The following is a 15,711-nucleotide window of genomic DNA, read 5'->3' as shown; positions in this document are numbered from 1 at the left end:
TGGCACAACAAATCGAGAAGCCGGACTGCACGAACGATCCTTGTATCATTTGTGCAGCCATGGAAACTGACTGCACGGATATACATATATCTGTGCTGTAAGTTTTCAGATCACACAGTAGTGTATACTTACCATTACTTCTGTGATCTGGCATCCAGTTCTCTGGCTCCTCTGTCCAGATGCTGTATTTTTAGGCCCCGCCTCCACCGGCTGTTAATCATTCTGGGGTCCCCTTGTCCAATTAGATTTATCAGAAAAAATATCTATATAGTGAATTGGGGCTAGAGTGTATGCTGAGAAATTCTTCTAGGCCCTGGCCTGAGGCCAGGACCTTGTCAAGGGACTGTTCCTGATTTTTTTTATGTCTGCTTATACTCACAGCAGCACAGGTGGTAAGTATATACTGCTATGTGATCTGGAAACTGACAGCACAGATATATACAAATCCATGCAGTCAGTTTGCCTTCATCCTTATTGGCCAGACACAACCCTGCATACAGAGGAAGATGCGTGACCAATGGCAATACATTTTATAGCCTGCTCTAGCAGATTTGAAAGGAACAGATGCCGTTTGAAATATGAAAGTCAAGGTCACATGACTTAGATACAGCAATAAAATGTGTGGATGCAGCAGAGCCGGGATGAAACAGATGACACTGCAGTGATAGTGATGGTCAATGTGCTTTTTATGGGGAAAAATATTCATCAAGAATGAACACGTTTTCCAAGTCAACATGCTGGACCCTGATAAAGCATTTATAGCCTCTCGATCTTATATAGTGCTCTAATATACAGAGATCTACCCTGGTAATAGCTTCCCTATAAGCACCCTATGCAGCCATGACATCATATCCCAGAGAGACCAAAATAACAAAGTTTTCCTAAAAATGTATGTGCGGTGAAAGAAAAATAAAAAAAGCGCAGAAATCAGCAAGAATCACAGCAATGTTTTTGGCAAACTTTTTATGAGTTTAATGCAAAAGCAGAAAAGCCATTAAAGTTCTTAAATAATTGAGCATAAAATCATAAAGTTCTATTAAAGGGAAATCCCCCCCCCCTCCCCCGCCTAGGTGATAATTGTCCTAGTATTCACCTAAGAATCCCGAGCTCGGCAGAAAAGGAAATTGTTTGGGAATTGATGAAATTCCTCGGTGGCTCTCGGGCAGAGTAAAATGTCTTCATACTATATTGAATATAAAACCCTGCGGTATTTCTGCAAAGCAGCCAAAATGATTACAAGAGGGACAAGAACAGGTTCAGGAGAAGGACAAAAAGTTTTGCTCACTCACAACCACAACTCATTAGGAATGGACATAGTGGGGTTGCATAGGATGAGAAAAACATGGCTTTTTTTTTTTTTTACTGAAAACAGCACCACCTCAGTCCACAGGTGGAGTGTGGTATTGCAGCTCAGCCCAGTTCTACAAATGATCTAGTCGTCATGATCCTATAAAATATTTAATTTAATCCATGCATCCACCCACTCCTAAATTCATGTTCTCATATACTATAGAGCAGGGGTACTCAACAACTTTTAGTGAAGGTCCACTTACCGGGGTCTATTGTCAGGTTAAGGTCTGAGCTAAACATCATTAGTAAACGTCTTGCGCTCGCCCAGTAGTATATAGCCCCCCTTGCTCCCACAATAGTATATAGACCCTTGTGCGCTCCCCTAGTTGTATATATACCCCTGTGCGCTCCCCTAGTAGTATATAGTCCGTCCCCCTGTGCGCTCTCCCAGTAATATATAGCCCCCCTGTGCGCTCCCCCAGTAGTATATAGCTCCCTGTGCTCCCCTAGTAGTATGTAGTCCCCCTCTGCACTCCCCCAGTAGTATATAGTCCCCCCCGTGCGCTCCCCAGTAGTAAATAGTCCCCCTGTGCACTCCCCCAGTAGTATATAGTCCCTCTTTGCGCTCCCCCAGTAGTATATAGCCCCCCTGTGCACTCCCCCAGTAGAATATACCCCCCCTGTGCGCTCCCACAGTAGTATATAGCCCCCCTGTGCTTTCTCCCAGTAGTATATAGACCCCTGTGTGCTCCCCCAGTAGTATATAGACCCCTGTGCACTCCCTCAGTAGTATATAGCCACCCTGTGCACTCCCCAGTAGTATATAGCCCCCTGTGCACTCCCCCAGTAGTATATAGACCCTCGCTTTGTGCTCCCCAGTAGTATATAGCCCCCTCTGTGTGCTCCCCCAGTAGTATATAAACCCCCGTTATGTGCTCCCCAGTAGTATATAGCCCCCATGTGTGCTCCCTCAGTAGTATATAACCCCCCTGTGCTCCCCCAGTAGTATATAGCACTCCTGCTGTGTGCTCCCCCAGTTATTTAGTCCCCTGTGCTTCCCCTCTGACAGAAAGAGACCTATCAGCTGTACTGACAGTGTTGCTCCTGCACGGTAACTATGAGCGTTCGTTACGAGTGCTCATAGATACTTTGGAGAGGGGAGCAGCGCTGCTCAGTATACAGGTATACTGAGCTGCAGCAGGGCTCTAAACAGCTGGCCCCCGCAGTCCGCGTTTGGACCGCGGTCCGCCAGTTGCTATAGAGCATGGAGTAGGAAACCTTTGATCTCCAGCTGTTGCAAAACTACAATTCCCATCATGCCCGAATAGGTAAAGCTTTAGCTTTGTCTGTCCAGGCATGATGGGAAATGTAGTTTTGCAACAGCTGGAGAGCCAAGGTTCCCTACCCCTGTTATAGATGCTGGGACATCAAGGTCAATTGGAAAAACACAATTTTACTAACAAAGGTGGTGCTGTTCTCTTAGGGGAACACCCAATCTCCTTTGGTTTTGCTCTGGAAGACCATTGGCAATCTCTCAGGAAAGTGAAACTGAGAACATCAAGCAAAAAGTTTGAAAACAGCAGCCACATCATTCCAGAAGTTGCAAATAGATGTGGTTCCCCTTTAAATTTAAGGGTGGTTCCCCTCTCAGTAATAGCTAGTCATAGGTTAACTATAAGATTGTAGAACAAAAAAATGGGTTGCTTCTTTATTTTAATGTTGTACCTATTAAAGGGGTTCTCCAACGGAAAAGAAAATTTCAATCAACTGGTATCAGAAAGTTATACAGATTAGTAATTCACTTCTATTTAAAAATCTCAAGTCTTGACGGAAGTTGTATATTCTTTCCAGTCTGACACAGTGCTCTCTGCTGCCACCTCTGTCCATGTCAGGAAATGTCTAGAGCAGGAGAGGTTTTCTATGGGGATTTGCTGCTGCTCTGGACAGTTCCTGACATGGACAGAGGTGGCAGTAGAGAGCACTGTGTCAGACTTGGAAAAAGACACCACTTATTGCAGGGCATACAACAGCTGATAAGTACTGGAAGACTTGACATTTTTAAATAGAAGTCGTTTACTAATGTATATAACTTTCTTGCAACAGTTGATTTGAAAAATAAATAACTAAATAAAAAAAATACTTAAAAAGAGAGCACAGAGGATGAAGGTAACAGACATCCCTTCATCCTCAGCCCCCCGTGCCCACTAGGGAGCTATCAGCAGGTTAGATTCATCTACCATTTAAAAGGATTGTCCAAAATTTCAAAAACACGGCTACCTTCTTCTAGAAGCAGCATCACCCTTGTCCGAAGTTGTGTGCAGTACTATAACTAAGCTGCAATACCAGATACAACCAGCGGACAGGTGCGGCACTGTTTGTGGAAGAAAGCAGCCACGTTTCTCCAGTCAAAAAAAAAAACTCCTATAAACCTTCCTATGCAGACTCTGTCCCAGTCTACACGGCAAAGCTGACAAGTGATCTGGAAAAAAAAAGAAACAAAATTGGCTTGTTTTATATAGAAAGTCACCCAATTTTTTTTTTTTTTTCATAAAAACCTTAAAAGTTCCTATTGTTTTCTGAGAACACGTTCCCCTTTAAAACTGTTCTATAATAAGAAATAGAGGGATCAGGAATGGATTACAATCTGGAGGCAAGAAACATCCATAACCACCATAAACAGAGTTTAATATCGCCCCCCACCCCCCCGGAGCGGCATTGTCGCCCTCCAAAAGTTTAATGTGTCAGCGGGAGTAAGCTGGGAGATTGGCAGGAAGCGCTGAGCTCCATAAAAGCTGAAAATCCGCAGGCTTCCTACTACATGGGAGTAAGCTGGCTGCAGAGCACGCTACAAGTCTACTACAATGGCTGGGGATCAGCAAGCTGCGGCCTGCCCCGCCGCACCGCATCAGCTCCCATCAATCCATGGAAAACATTCAGCCCAAATGCCAAGTCCCAAAATAAGAACGGCCAAAAAATGACAATTCACAAAAGGTCACGGTTATATCCTGTACACAGTATACGGCCCTGATCCTATTCTATATACATACATATACATAAATATATACCTAAATATTATAACTTTTTGTTTGTTTGTTTTTTTATATAGTTACATTTGTAACAAATGTTCAGTTTTTTATTGAAAAGGTTCCGGAATTCGGGAACAAGAGTCATGGTTAACGGGACGAGGGGGCGTGGCTTATGTGCGGCAGCGCTGGTCCCGTCCAGAACTTAAAAACAGAGCTGGATTGAAATTAGCACTGACCCCGTCTAGTTTCCCGCTGGTGTCCGTCATAACCGGACAAGAAAATATTTCACATTATGTTTTTTATCTGTTTATCTGTGGGAGAATCCAACACAGATGTAAATGAAGCCTAATACCGCCATATAGAGCTTACATAATACCAACATATAAAGCTCACATAATACCGCCATATAGAGCCAACATAATACCACCATATAAAGCTCACATAATACCGCCGTATAGAGCTTACATAATACCGCCATATAGTGCTCACATAATACCGCCATATAGTTCTCACATAATACCACCATATAGAGCTCAGAAAATACTGCCATATAGAGCTCACACAATACAACCCTATGTCGACCAAATAATAGGCACTGTTAAAAAAAATATATCTTAAAAGTTCTCCTGATACCCGCATATAATCCCAACATACTGCTTTTATTCAGTTCCCACATAATATCCTACATCCTCGTTCCTGAGATTCTCACCCTAAGCAGTCGCCCAGGTTGTGACCCCTTTAAGATCATCCCTTAGCCTGGGCATGTGCCAAATTCAAATGCCCTTCTAAAGCCTCTAAATATTTAAATCTCAAATCCATAAGCTCCACCCCTGCTTAGCTTGGACACACCCCCAGGGATCCATTACATGGCTACATGCACTATATATATAGCTCCTCAGACCGCCTGTATAACAGATTGTACTAGAGAAGGCCAGAATGATTCTTGGCTTCCTGGCAGTTACTATTTTGGGGGGTCCTGGCCTGACATGATATATAGCATGGGGGGGGGGGGGGGGGGACACTTCAGTCACTGGTCATAACTTTGCTAAGGAATCTCAATTTAGGACACTGTCCCTTTAAATACAGGCAAAGTGTAGGATGTTTGTAATGTGTGAACTGGGGTGGATAACAATACCCCTACAGCGGGTTTCTGTCCGGCCCATCCCCTATAGTACTGTCATGTGCAGCATAGGGACACACAGCTCTGCTCTACCTCCATACAGCACCTCATAGCTCAGCTTCCTGCTCTGTGTGACAGGGGGGGGAGGAGCTTGGCCTTAACCAAAGTGACAGCTGAAAGTTTTACGTTCTGATCTGACAGCAGTATGACTGCCGGTAATGACATACAATCCGCACACACAAAGAAGCAGCTGCTGCAGAACATCTCTATATTAATGTATATATACGCATCATAGAGTTATATACTGTAAGATCTATAGACACCTGATACAGCTGCTGCAGAACATCTTTACAGTTATATATATACGCATCATAGAGTTATATACTGTAAGATCTATAGACACCTGATACAGCTGCTGCAGAACATCTCTATATTAATGTATATATACGCAACATAGTTATATACTGTAAGAGCCACAAACACCTGATACAGCTGCTGCAGAACATCTTTACATTTATGTATATATACGCATCGTAGAGTTATATACTGTAAGATCTATAGACACCTGATACAGCTGCTGCAGAACATCTCTATATTAATGTATATATACGCATCGTAGAGTTATATACTGTAAGATCTATAGACACCTGATACAGCTGCTGCAGAACATCTTTACAGTTATATATATACGCATCATAGAGTTATATACTGTAAGATCTATAGACACCTGATACAGCTGCTGCAGAACATCTTTACATTTATGTATATATTACACTTGTATGTAACATGTGGTAATGGACAGTTTTGGTTACTATGAAGTATAGTGCTGGTACATGTAGTGCTCCAATACCCACACAGCAGCAGCAGCTGCTGCAGAACATCTTTAAATGGAACAGCAAACTGTCAGTTATCATCCAGCATGGTTACAGCAGTCGGTGTGTACAGCCCGAACTCAACATATACAGATTGCAGTCACTTATTTAGTAACGTCTACCGTATCTGAGAGGCAGCTGCTGCAGAACATCTTTAAATACAGGACTGGCGACTATAACTTAGTATGGATATAACCTGTTCTGCCTGTGATCTATATATCTATATATACATGATCTAGTCCCATGTAAACTAGTATAAGGATCAGTGCTCTGGAGCAGCTGCTGCAGAACATCTTTGAATTCCAGACTGACAGTCACAGTTCAGCTTGGTTACTGCCTATGCAGCCTGTAAGGGTAGAAATATACTTGTAAAAGGATCACTGCTCTGAGGCAGCTGCTGCAGAACATCTTTAAATGCTTAACTTGACAGCTATGGTTCAGAATGCTTACAACCTATGCAGCCAGTCATGGTGACATATCTATATCTATGCATATATACCATCAGAAAGACCAATGCTCTGAGGCAGCTGCTGCAGAACATCTTTAAATGCCCAACTAACAGCTACAGTACAGCATGGTTACTAACTATGCAGCCAGTCATGGTGACATATGTATATAAGCATAACTTAGTCACATAGATACTAGTAGAAGGATAAGTTCTGAAGCAGCTGCTGCAGAACATCTTTAGATGCCCAACTGACAGCTATATAGCCTATATCTATGCACAACATATATACCATTAGAAAGACCACTGCTCTGAAGCAGCTGCTGCAGAACATCTTTGAGTGGTGACTTTCTGCAGCTGTCTACCCTCCTGGCTAAGCTGTCCACCTGTCATTGCCCCCCTGCCCATCAGCCAGCACTCACCCTCCAGGCTAAGCTGCCCACCTGTCATTGTCCCCCTGCCCATCAGCCAGCAGCCCTCACCCTCCAGACTAACCACCTGTCATTGCCCCCCTGCCCATCAGCCATCAGCCCTCACCCTCCAGACTAACCACCTGCCATTGCCCCCCTGCCCATCAGCCAGCACTCACCCTCCAGGCTAAGCTGCCCACCTGTCATTGCCCCCCTGCCCATCAGCCAGCACTCACCCTCCAGGCTGCCCACCTGTCATTGCCCCCCTGCCCACCAGCCAGCACTCACCTCCATGCTTGGCTGCCCACCTGTCTTTGCCCCCCTGCCCACCAGCCAGCACTCACCCTCCAGGCTAAGCTGCCCACCTGTCTTTGCCCCCCTGCCCACTAGCCAGCACTCACTCTCCAGGCTGCCCACCTGTCTTTGCCCCCCTGCCCACCAGCCAGCACTCACCTCCATGCTTGGCTGCCCACCTGTCATTGCCCCCCTGCCCATCAGCCAGCATTCACCCTCCAGGCTAAGCTGCCCACCTGTCTTTGCCCCCCTGCCCACCAGCCAGCCAGCAGTACTCACCCTCCAGGATCACCTCCCTGCCAGCCTTTTTCAGTGCCTGCACAGCCTCATCGTGAGTGGCATCCCTCAGGTCCACCCCATTGACAGACAGGATGGCATCTCCCACGTACAGGGACTGGGTCTGATCCGCTGCCAGCCCCTTGAAGATCTTGCTGATAAGGATGGGCATCTTGTTCTCCTTGCCCCCCTTGATGCTGATGCCCAGCCCCCCCAGCTCCTGCTTCACCACCTTGACTGCCCTCTTCTTGTTGGCGATGGCCTCGGGCACCTGCTCGGGCAGCTCGGTGAGGGCAGTGCGGACCCCCTTGGGGCTGCCAGGCTCCTGACCACTCCTGTACGAGCCATTGCTGATGCCATTGGAGTTGATATCCTCGCTGCTCAGCACCAGGGACTCGTCGTATAAGTTCACCCCAACTTTGTGCCATCTCTCCCGCACCAGCACCTCCAGCCCTCCGCTCCTGTGCCCGCGGGCGCCCCCGGCAGCTGCCGCTACAGCCATCCCGGCCGCATCGTCCTCCTCCAGGACTTTACTCCGACTTCTCACACTGGGAAATAGTTTTAGTGCCAACTAATGGCTTCTGCCTCCTGATCCCCAGCGGGGTGGAGCAAGAGAGCCGGGAAACCCGAGAAGAGCTGAGCAAACAAAGCAGAACAAATAATGCACAGAATCATCTGCTGGGTGCAGTGGGCAGGGGAGGTGGGAGGCAGGCATTGCACAAGGTGGCCAGCCCGGGCAGCACGGGGTTAACGGGGGACGCGTCCTGATGCAACACTCTATCCATTGAAAAAAAACACACACACCGTGCGGCCGGGGACTGGGAGACGGCGACATCTAGTGGACGTTCTGGTTATTACAGCTCGTGCAACTTGGGGAAAACTTTTTTTTTTTTAATTTGTAAATATTGTTCTCTGATACTTTATACAGCGTATCCAGTGACGTCATACATGGTTATATATAAGCAATACATTGGGTGAGAATAGTAGATTATATTGTGTATCAACAGTGCTATAAAATACCGTAAATTGACGGCATGCTGGGAGATGTAGTTCTGCAGCAGGTGGAGTGCCTTATGTTGAAACAATAATCATAAAAATAATAATATATTTATTTGTATAGCGCCAACAGATTCCGCAGCGCTTTTTTTTTATGCATACAGTACAGAGGTACATGAAACACAGTTAAATAATTAGAATAAATAAAAAATAAAATAAAAAGCACTGCTTTAGAGGATGATACAGGGATGATACAGGCCTATCATACAGCATATAAATGCCCCTCTATGTCTGTAAAGTATACAATACTGACCAGGTACTGTTATAGAATTATAAAAAGTTCTGTTGTAGTACAGTAATTAGTTGCACTTCTCATGGACTATGCCTTGGGCAGTTCCTCTGTTAGGGTGCGTGCACACTACGGAATTGCTGCGTATAACCTGCGGCGTATTCCATCGCTCGTCCCCGCACGTGGCGGCGCGCATTTCCACCTGTGCCATAGACACTATTCTATGCACAGTCAGATTACGCCTTCCACCAAAAGAATTGACATGTCACGTAATCCGCCCATGCATAGAATGCATGGGTGCGGCTACGAGCGCCGGAATACGCCGCGGGTTATATGCTGCAATTCCGTAGTGTGCACGGACCCTTATTCCCACTGAATTATTCTTCTAGTGCGAGGGGCATGTTCCTCCACACTGAGGAATCTGCGCGGAGAATATCCAGCGGGTTCCACCACTCACCCCCAGGGGCTCCCGCTCGCATGTCCGTCCGTCCCATAGACTCCATTCTATGGTCAGGCTGATTTTGCCTGATTGACATGTCAGTTTTTTGGACCGACAGCGAAATCAGCCCGAGCATAGAATGGAGTCTATGTGCCGGGCGGATATTGCGAGCAGGAGCGAAGCCCACAGGAACTTCTCAGCGCGGATTCCTCAGTGTGAACGCACCCTTAGGCTATGTGCAGACATCACAAGAGACCGGCCGCTCCGTGACCCGATTGCAAGAACGGCCGTACGTTTACGAAAGGATACGCTGTGGGAACATAGCCTTACAGTGTCTAGTCATTGCAGACAGTATCAGTCTGTGTGTGGCTACATCTTACCGACAAGGAGCATGGCGGCAGCGCCCATCTGTCAGTCAGGATTGGGTTACATTATGGCACTACCACAGTCCACTCCATTGCAACTCTTCATCACAAACTAGAGAAAAAGAATATAAAGGGGGCGTGGCTTGAATGTGGCAACATTATGCAGACTAATGTATGAAAAATGCACCAAGATGTAACCAAGATAAGTCCAGTGCACTTTCTCATTATTCCTCTATGGGGAATATAGGGAGCGGAACTGACATTGGCAAAGCCCCCCATAGCCGGACCCTTATACTTGAAGGAGTGTCTCTATCTATCTACATTTTGAGCATTTATGTTTAAAATCTATTAAATCCGAGATAGGGAACCTTGGCCCTCCAGCTGTGGCAAAACTACAACTCCCATCATGCCTGGACAGCCAAAGCTTTAGCTTTGGCTGTCCAGGCATGATGGGAGTTGTAGTTTTGCAGCAGCTGGAGAGCCAAAGTTCCTACCCCTGCATATAAATAAATCTCTGCCTCTGCCCCCGGTCACTTGTTCGGCCTCCGGCCATATTAGACTATAATTAAGCGTCCTGTGAAGTTTCGCATTCACATTGAAGGAAACATTTACAGCCGGTAATGAATAGCTCGAAGCCTCTTCATGTCCGTGAGCCGCCAGTAATAACGGCCAATCCCCAAACTTTGATTTCTGACACTTGACCAGATGTTTGTTAAAGACGTTGTTAATAAAGGTGGTTTAATTGAAGTCTTTTTATTGTTTCATTTAACTTTTGTGCAGGTTACTTATATCATTAGGCCAATGGCCTCCTGTGAGGTTATAGGGGCACCGAGTGTACGAACGTTATATATATATAGACAGGTATGTAGATGGAGCAGAGCTGAGTGGGTCATGTGTCTCTTTGAAACCACTAAGAGGAGAAGGTTGCAGTGCTAGTTCCGAGGCCATTTTCCCACTGTAAATTTCTTTTTTTTTTACGTTATATATTATACGGTTTCTTTGGAAATTATATGTATATATTTCAAGGGGTACTCCAGCCCAAAAAAAAAATATGTAGATTTGTAATTCAAAAACCTTAAGTCTTCCAGTACTTATCAGCTGCTGTATGTCCTGCAGGGAGTGGTGTATTCTTTCCAGTCTGACACAGTGCTCTCTGCTGCCACCTCTGTCCATGTCCTAACCGTACAGAGCAGTAACAAATCCCCATAGAAAACCTCTCCTGCTCTGGACAGTTCCTGACATGGACAGAGGTGGCAGCAGAGAGCACTGTGTCAGACTGGAAAGAATACTCCACTTCCTGCAGGACATACAGCAGCTGATGAGTATTGGAAGACTGGGGATTTTTAAATAGAAGTATATTACAAATCTATATAACTTTTTGATGCTAGTGGATTCTTTTCCACCGGAGTACCCCTTTATTCCTTGTAGAGAAGAACCATCACTTCTCGCCAGACATATAATTGGAAGATACTTTGACCCCAATGCAAAATCTGAACAGGGCCCTCACTTACCATGGCACCCAGTCAGGCAGCAGGATAGTGACCTCTACACTTCTCCTTCCAGCTCTTCCTCCATCATTGGACTAAAGTTTCCATAAACGGAAGAATCCATTTAAAGGGGTTATCCAGCGCTCTAAAAACATGGCCACTTTTCCCCCTCTCTTGTCTCCAGGTCAGGTGTAGTTTGCAATTAAGCTCCATTTACAATGGAACTGAGTTTGAAACCCCTCCCAATCAGGAGACAAGAGAGGGGGAAAAGTGGCCATGTTTTTGCAGCTCTGGATAACCCCTTTAAGACGGATAACCAGTTTCTTCTGAGAACCCTTTCTTTGCTATGTGAGTGGAGCGCAGTGACTGCACCTGAGGCATTGTTCTCCATAGCTGGAATGTAGATGACTGTAACCCCTGATATCCTAGTGCCCGCTGTTATTACATTCCCTACATACCTCTCTATCATAGCCGTATCTGTTATTATCCGCAGGAAGTGACATCAAACGTCCGGACCGCAGACCGCCGCCATCTGCATAACATTCTCTACATATCAGTCCTGACGGCGGCCGCCTCATATAGAAGGAGGAGGAATAAATCCATGAAAAAACTAATTTATGGGACACAAATTGTCAGTCAGGGAACGGGGGCCATGGGACGGCCCTGCGACCCCCATGCCACAGGACCAGACCCAGAAACACCAGAACCCGGCCAGCACCGCCGGCGGAGAAGGTCGCCCCCAAACAGCACAAGTCTGGATGAGGTATTTTCTCCGTGTATTGCACTCCTCCTGGTGAGACCCACATGACCGCAATTAGCAGGAGACACCTGAGTGCACATGCTTTTAATCCCTCCTGTCTTTTCCCATTCTGTTTGCAGCAGCTATGGTGAGCGCAATACCTCATCCAGACTTGTGCTGTTTGGGGGCGACCTTCTCCGCCGACGGTGCTGGCCGGGTTCTGGTGTGGTGTTTTTGGGTCTGGTCCTGTGGCATGGGGGTCGCAGGGCCGTCCCATGGCCCCCGTTCTCTGGCTGTGCATGCCTGCGGGGTTGGTGGCCACTGACCAGCACAGTGTGGACTTAGTGTCGGGACCCATGTGTATCAGATACCGGCACGAGGTACATGGGGCAGTATGGCTTGATCAATTCATACACAAAATTCTGATGTGTTTTTTATTTAGCCTAGCGGCACTAGTATCAGCCATAGGTGTGAGGTGCAGCACTCTGTTTCTTCCCTGAACAGCATTATAGTAGTTATATTCTTGTATATAGGAGGCAGTATTATAGTAGTTATATTCCTGTATATAGGGGGCAGTATTATAGTAGTTATATTCTTGTATATAGGGGGCAGTATTATAGTAGTTATATTCTTGTATATAGGAGCAGTATTATAGTAGTTATATTCTTGTATATAGGGGGCAGTATTATAGTAGTTATATTCTTGTATATAGGAGCAGTATTATAGTAGTTATATCCCTGTATATAGGAGCAGTATTATAGTAGTTATATTCTTGTATATAAGAGCAGTATTATAGTAGTTATATTCCTGTATATAGGAGCAGTATTATAGTAGTTATATTCTTGTATATAGGAGCAGTATTATAGTAGTTATATTCTTGTATATAGGGGCAGTATTATAGTAGTTATATTCTTGTATATAGGGGGCAGTATATTATAGTAGTTATATTATTGTATATAGAAGCAGTATTATAGTAGTTATATTCTTGTATACAGAGGGCAGTATTATAGTAGTTATATTCTTGTATATAGGAGCAGTATTATAGTAGTTATATTCTTGTATATAGGAGCAGTATTATAGTAGTTATGCGGTTCAGGGAAGAAACAGAGTGCTGCACCTCACACCTATGGCTGATACTAGTGCCCCTAGGCTAAATAAAAAACACATCAGAATTTTGTGTATGAATTGATCAAGCCATACTGCCCCATGTACCTCGTGCCGGTATCTGATACACATGGGTCCCTACACTAAGTCCACACCGTGCCAGTCAGTGGCCACCAACCCCGCAGGCACGCACAGCCAGGGAACGGGGGCCATGGGACGGCCCTGCGACCCCCATGCCACAGAACCAGACCCAAAATCCAACACCAGAACCCGGCCAGCACCGCCGGCGGAGAAGGTCGCCCCCAAACAGCACAAGTCTGGATAAGGTATTGCGCTCACCATAGCTGCTGCAAACAGAATGAGAAAAAACAGGAGGGATTAAAACCATGAGCACTCAGGTGTCTCCTGCTAATTGCGGTCATGTGGGTCTCACCAGGAGGAGTGCAAAACACGGAGAAAACAGAGAAACAAAATGCGGTTCAGGGAAGAAAAAGAGCGCTGCACCTCACACCTATGGCTGATACTAGTGTTTTATTTAGCCTTGGGGCACTGGTATCAGCCATAGGTGTGAGGTGCAGCACTCTTTTTCTTCCCTGAACCGCATTTTGTTTCTCTGTTTTCTCCGTGTTTTGCACTCCTCCTGGTGAGACCCACATGACCGCAATTAGCAGGAGACACCTGAGTGCTCATGGTTTTAATCCCTCCTGTTTTTTCTCATTCTGTTTGCAGCAGCTATGGTGAGTGCAATACCTTATCCAGACTCGTGCTGTTTGGGGGCGACCTTCTCCGCCGGTGGTGCTGGCCGGGTTCTAGTGTGGTGTTTTTGGGTCTGGTCCTGTGGCATGGGGGTTGCAGGGCCGTCCCATGGCCCCCGTTCCCTGGCTATGCACGCCTGCGGGGTTGGTGGCCACTGACCGGCATAGTGTGGACTTAGTGTAGGGACCCATGTGTATCAGATACCGGCACGAGGTACATGGGGCAGTATGGCTTGATCAATTCATACACAAAATTCTGATGTGTTTTTTATTTAGCCTAGCGGCACTAGTATCAGCCATAGGTGTGAGGTGCAGCGCTCTTTTTCTTCCCTGAACCGCATTATTAGTTATATTCTTGTATATAGGAGCAGTATTATAGTAGTTATATTCCTGTATATATAGGAGGCAGTATTATAGTAGTTATATTCTTGTATATAGGAGCAGTATTATAGTAGTTATATTCTTGTATATAGGAGCAGTATTATAGTAGTTATATTCTTGTATATAGGAGCAGTATTATAGTAGTTATATTCTTGTATATAGGAGCAGTATTATAGTAGTTATATTCTTGTATATAGGGGCAGTATTATAGTAGTTATATTCTTGTATATAGGGGGCAGTATATTATAGTAGTTATATTATTGTATATAGGAGCAGTATTATAGTAGTCATATTCCTGTATATAGGAGGTAGTATTATAGTAGTTATATTCCTGTATATAGGAGCAGTATTATAGTAGTTATGAACACGAACTGGAGAGAATGGAACCGCTGCACATCCCATCTATGGCTGACACTAATGCCGCTAGGCCTATATTAAAAATCAACACCAGAGTGTCTGTATATGAATTGATCAAGCCATATTGCCCCGTGTACCACCGCGCAGGTCCTCTGGTCCACACGGGTCCCTACGCTAACTCCACACCGTGTCGGTCAGCGACCGCCAACCCCGCAAAGCGTTATAGTAGTTATATTCTTGTATATAGGGGCAGTATTATAGTAGTTATATCCCTGTATATAGGACCAGTATTATAGTAGTTATATTCTTGTATATAGGTGCAGTATTATAGTAGTTATATTCCTGTATATAGGAGCAGTATTATAGTAGTTATATCCCTGTATATAGGAGCAGTATTATAGTAGTTATATTCTTGTATATAGTAGTATTATAGTAGTTATATTCCTGTATATAGGGGCAGTATTATAGTAGTTTTATCCCTGTATATAGGAGCAGTATTATAGTAGTTATATTCTTGTATGTAGGAGCAGTATTATAGCAGTTATATTCTTGTATATAGGAGCAGTATTATAGCAGTTATATTCTTGTATATAGGAGCAGTATTATAGTAGTTATATTCTTGTATATAGGAGCAGTATTATAGCAGTTATATTCTTGTATATAGGAGCAGTATTATAGTAGTTATATTTTTGTATATAGGAGCAGTATTATAGTAGTTATATTCTTGTATATAGGAGCAGTATTATAGTAGTTATATTCTTGTATATAGGAGCAGTATTATAGTAGTTATATTCTTGTATATAGGAGCAGTATTATAGTAGATATATTCTTGTACAGAGAAGCAGTATTATAGCAGGTATATTCTTATACATAAGGGCCATCTTATATTTATACATACTAATTTCTGTCCCTTTCCTGTTTTCCTGTAGAACAGAATAAGCAGTATATACGATATAATTTACAGTAAGTGTCTGGAGAACATTAATCTTAATGCTGGTGTAATGCACAATGCTCCTGTTCTCTCTTCTCCATTTCCAATTATTACATTTTCTAGTTATTCTGTAAG

The 15,711-nt window shown here is 44.7% G+C and overlaps 1 protein-coding gene across 1 annotated transcript in view; it reads right to left on the bottom strand.

Moving 5' to 3' along the window:
- SNTB1 (syntrophin beta 1) overlaps positions 1–8,431 on the bottom strand; it is a 117,661-nt gene extending 109,230 nt beyond the window's left edge. The window contains exon 1 of the mRNA XM_069957146.1: positions 7,737–8,431. Within this exon, the coding sequence (XP_069813247.1) occupies positions 7,737–8,235 (499 nt within the window). The 5' untranslated portion in view covers positions 8,236–8,431. The remainder of the gene's footprint in view (positions 1–7,736) is intronic.
- Between the last annotated feature and the right edge of the window lie 7,280 nt (positions 8,432–15,711).

The sequence above is a fragment of the Dendropsophus ebraccatus genome, chromosome 2 (assembly GCF_027789765.1).
Source record: "Dendropsophus ebraccatus isolate aDenEbr1 chromosome 2, aDenEbr1.pat, whole genome shotgun sequence".
In the NCBI taxonomy this organism is placed as follows: domain Eukaryota; kingdom Metazoa; phylum Chordata; class Amphibia; order Anura; family Hylidae; genus Dendropsophus; species Dendropsophus ebraccatus.
Note: the sequence above shows the minus strand (reverse complement) of the source record. Positions and strands in the feature narration are given on the sequence as shown.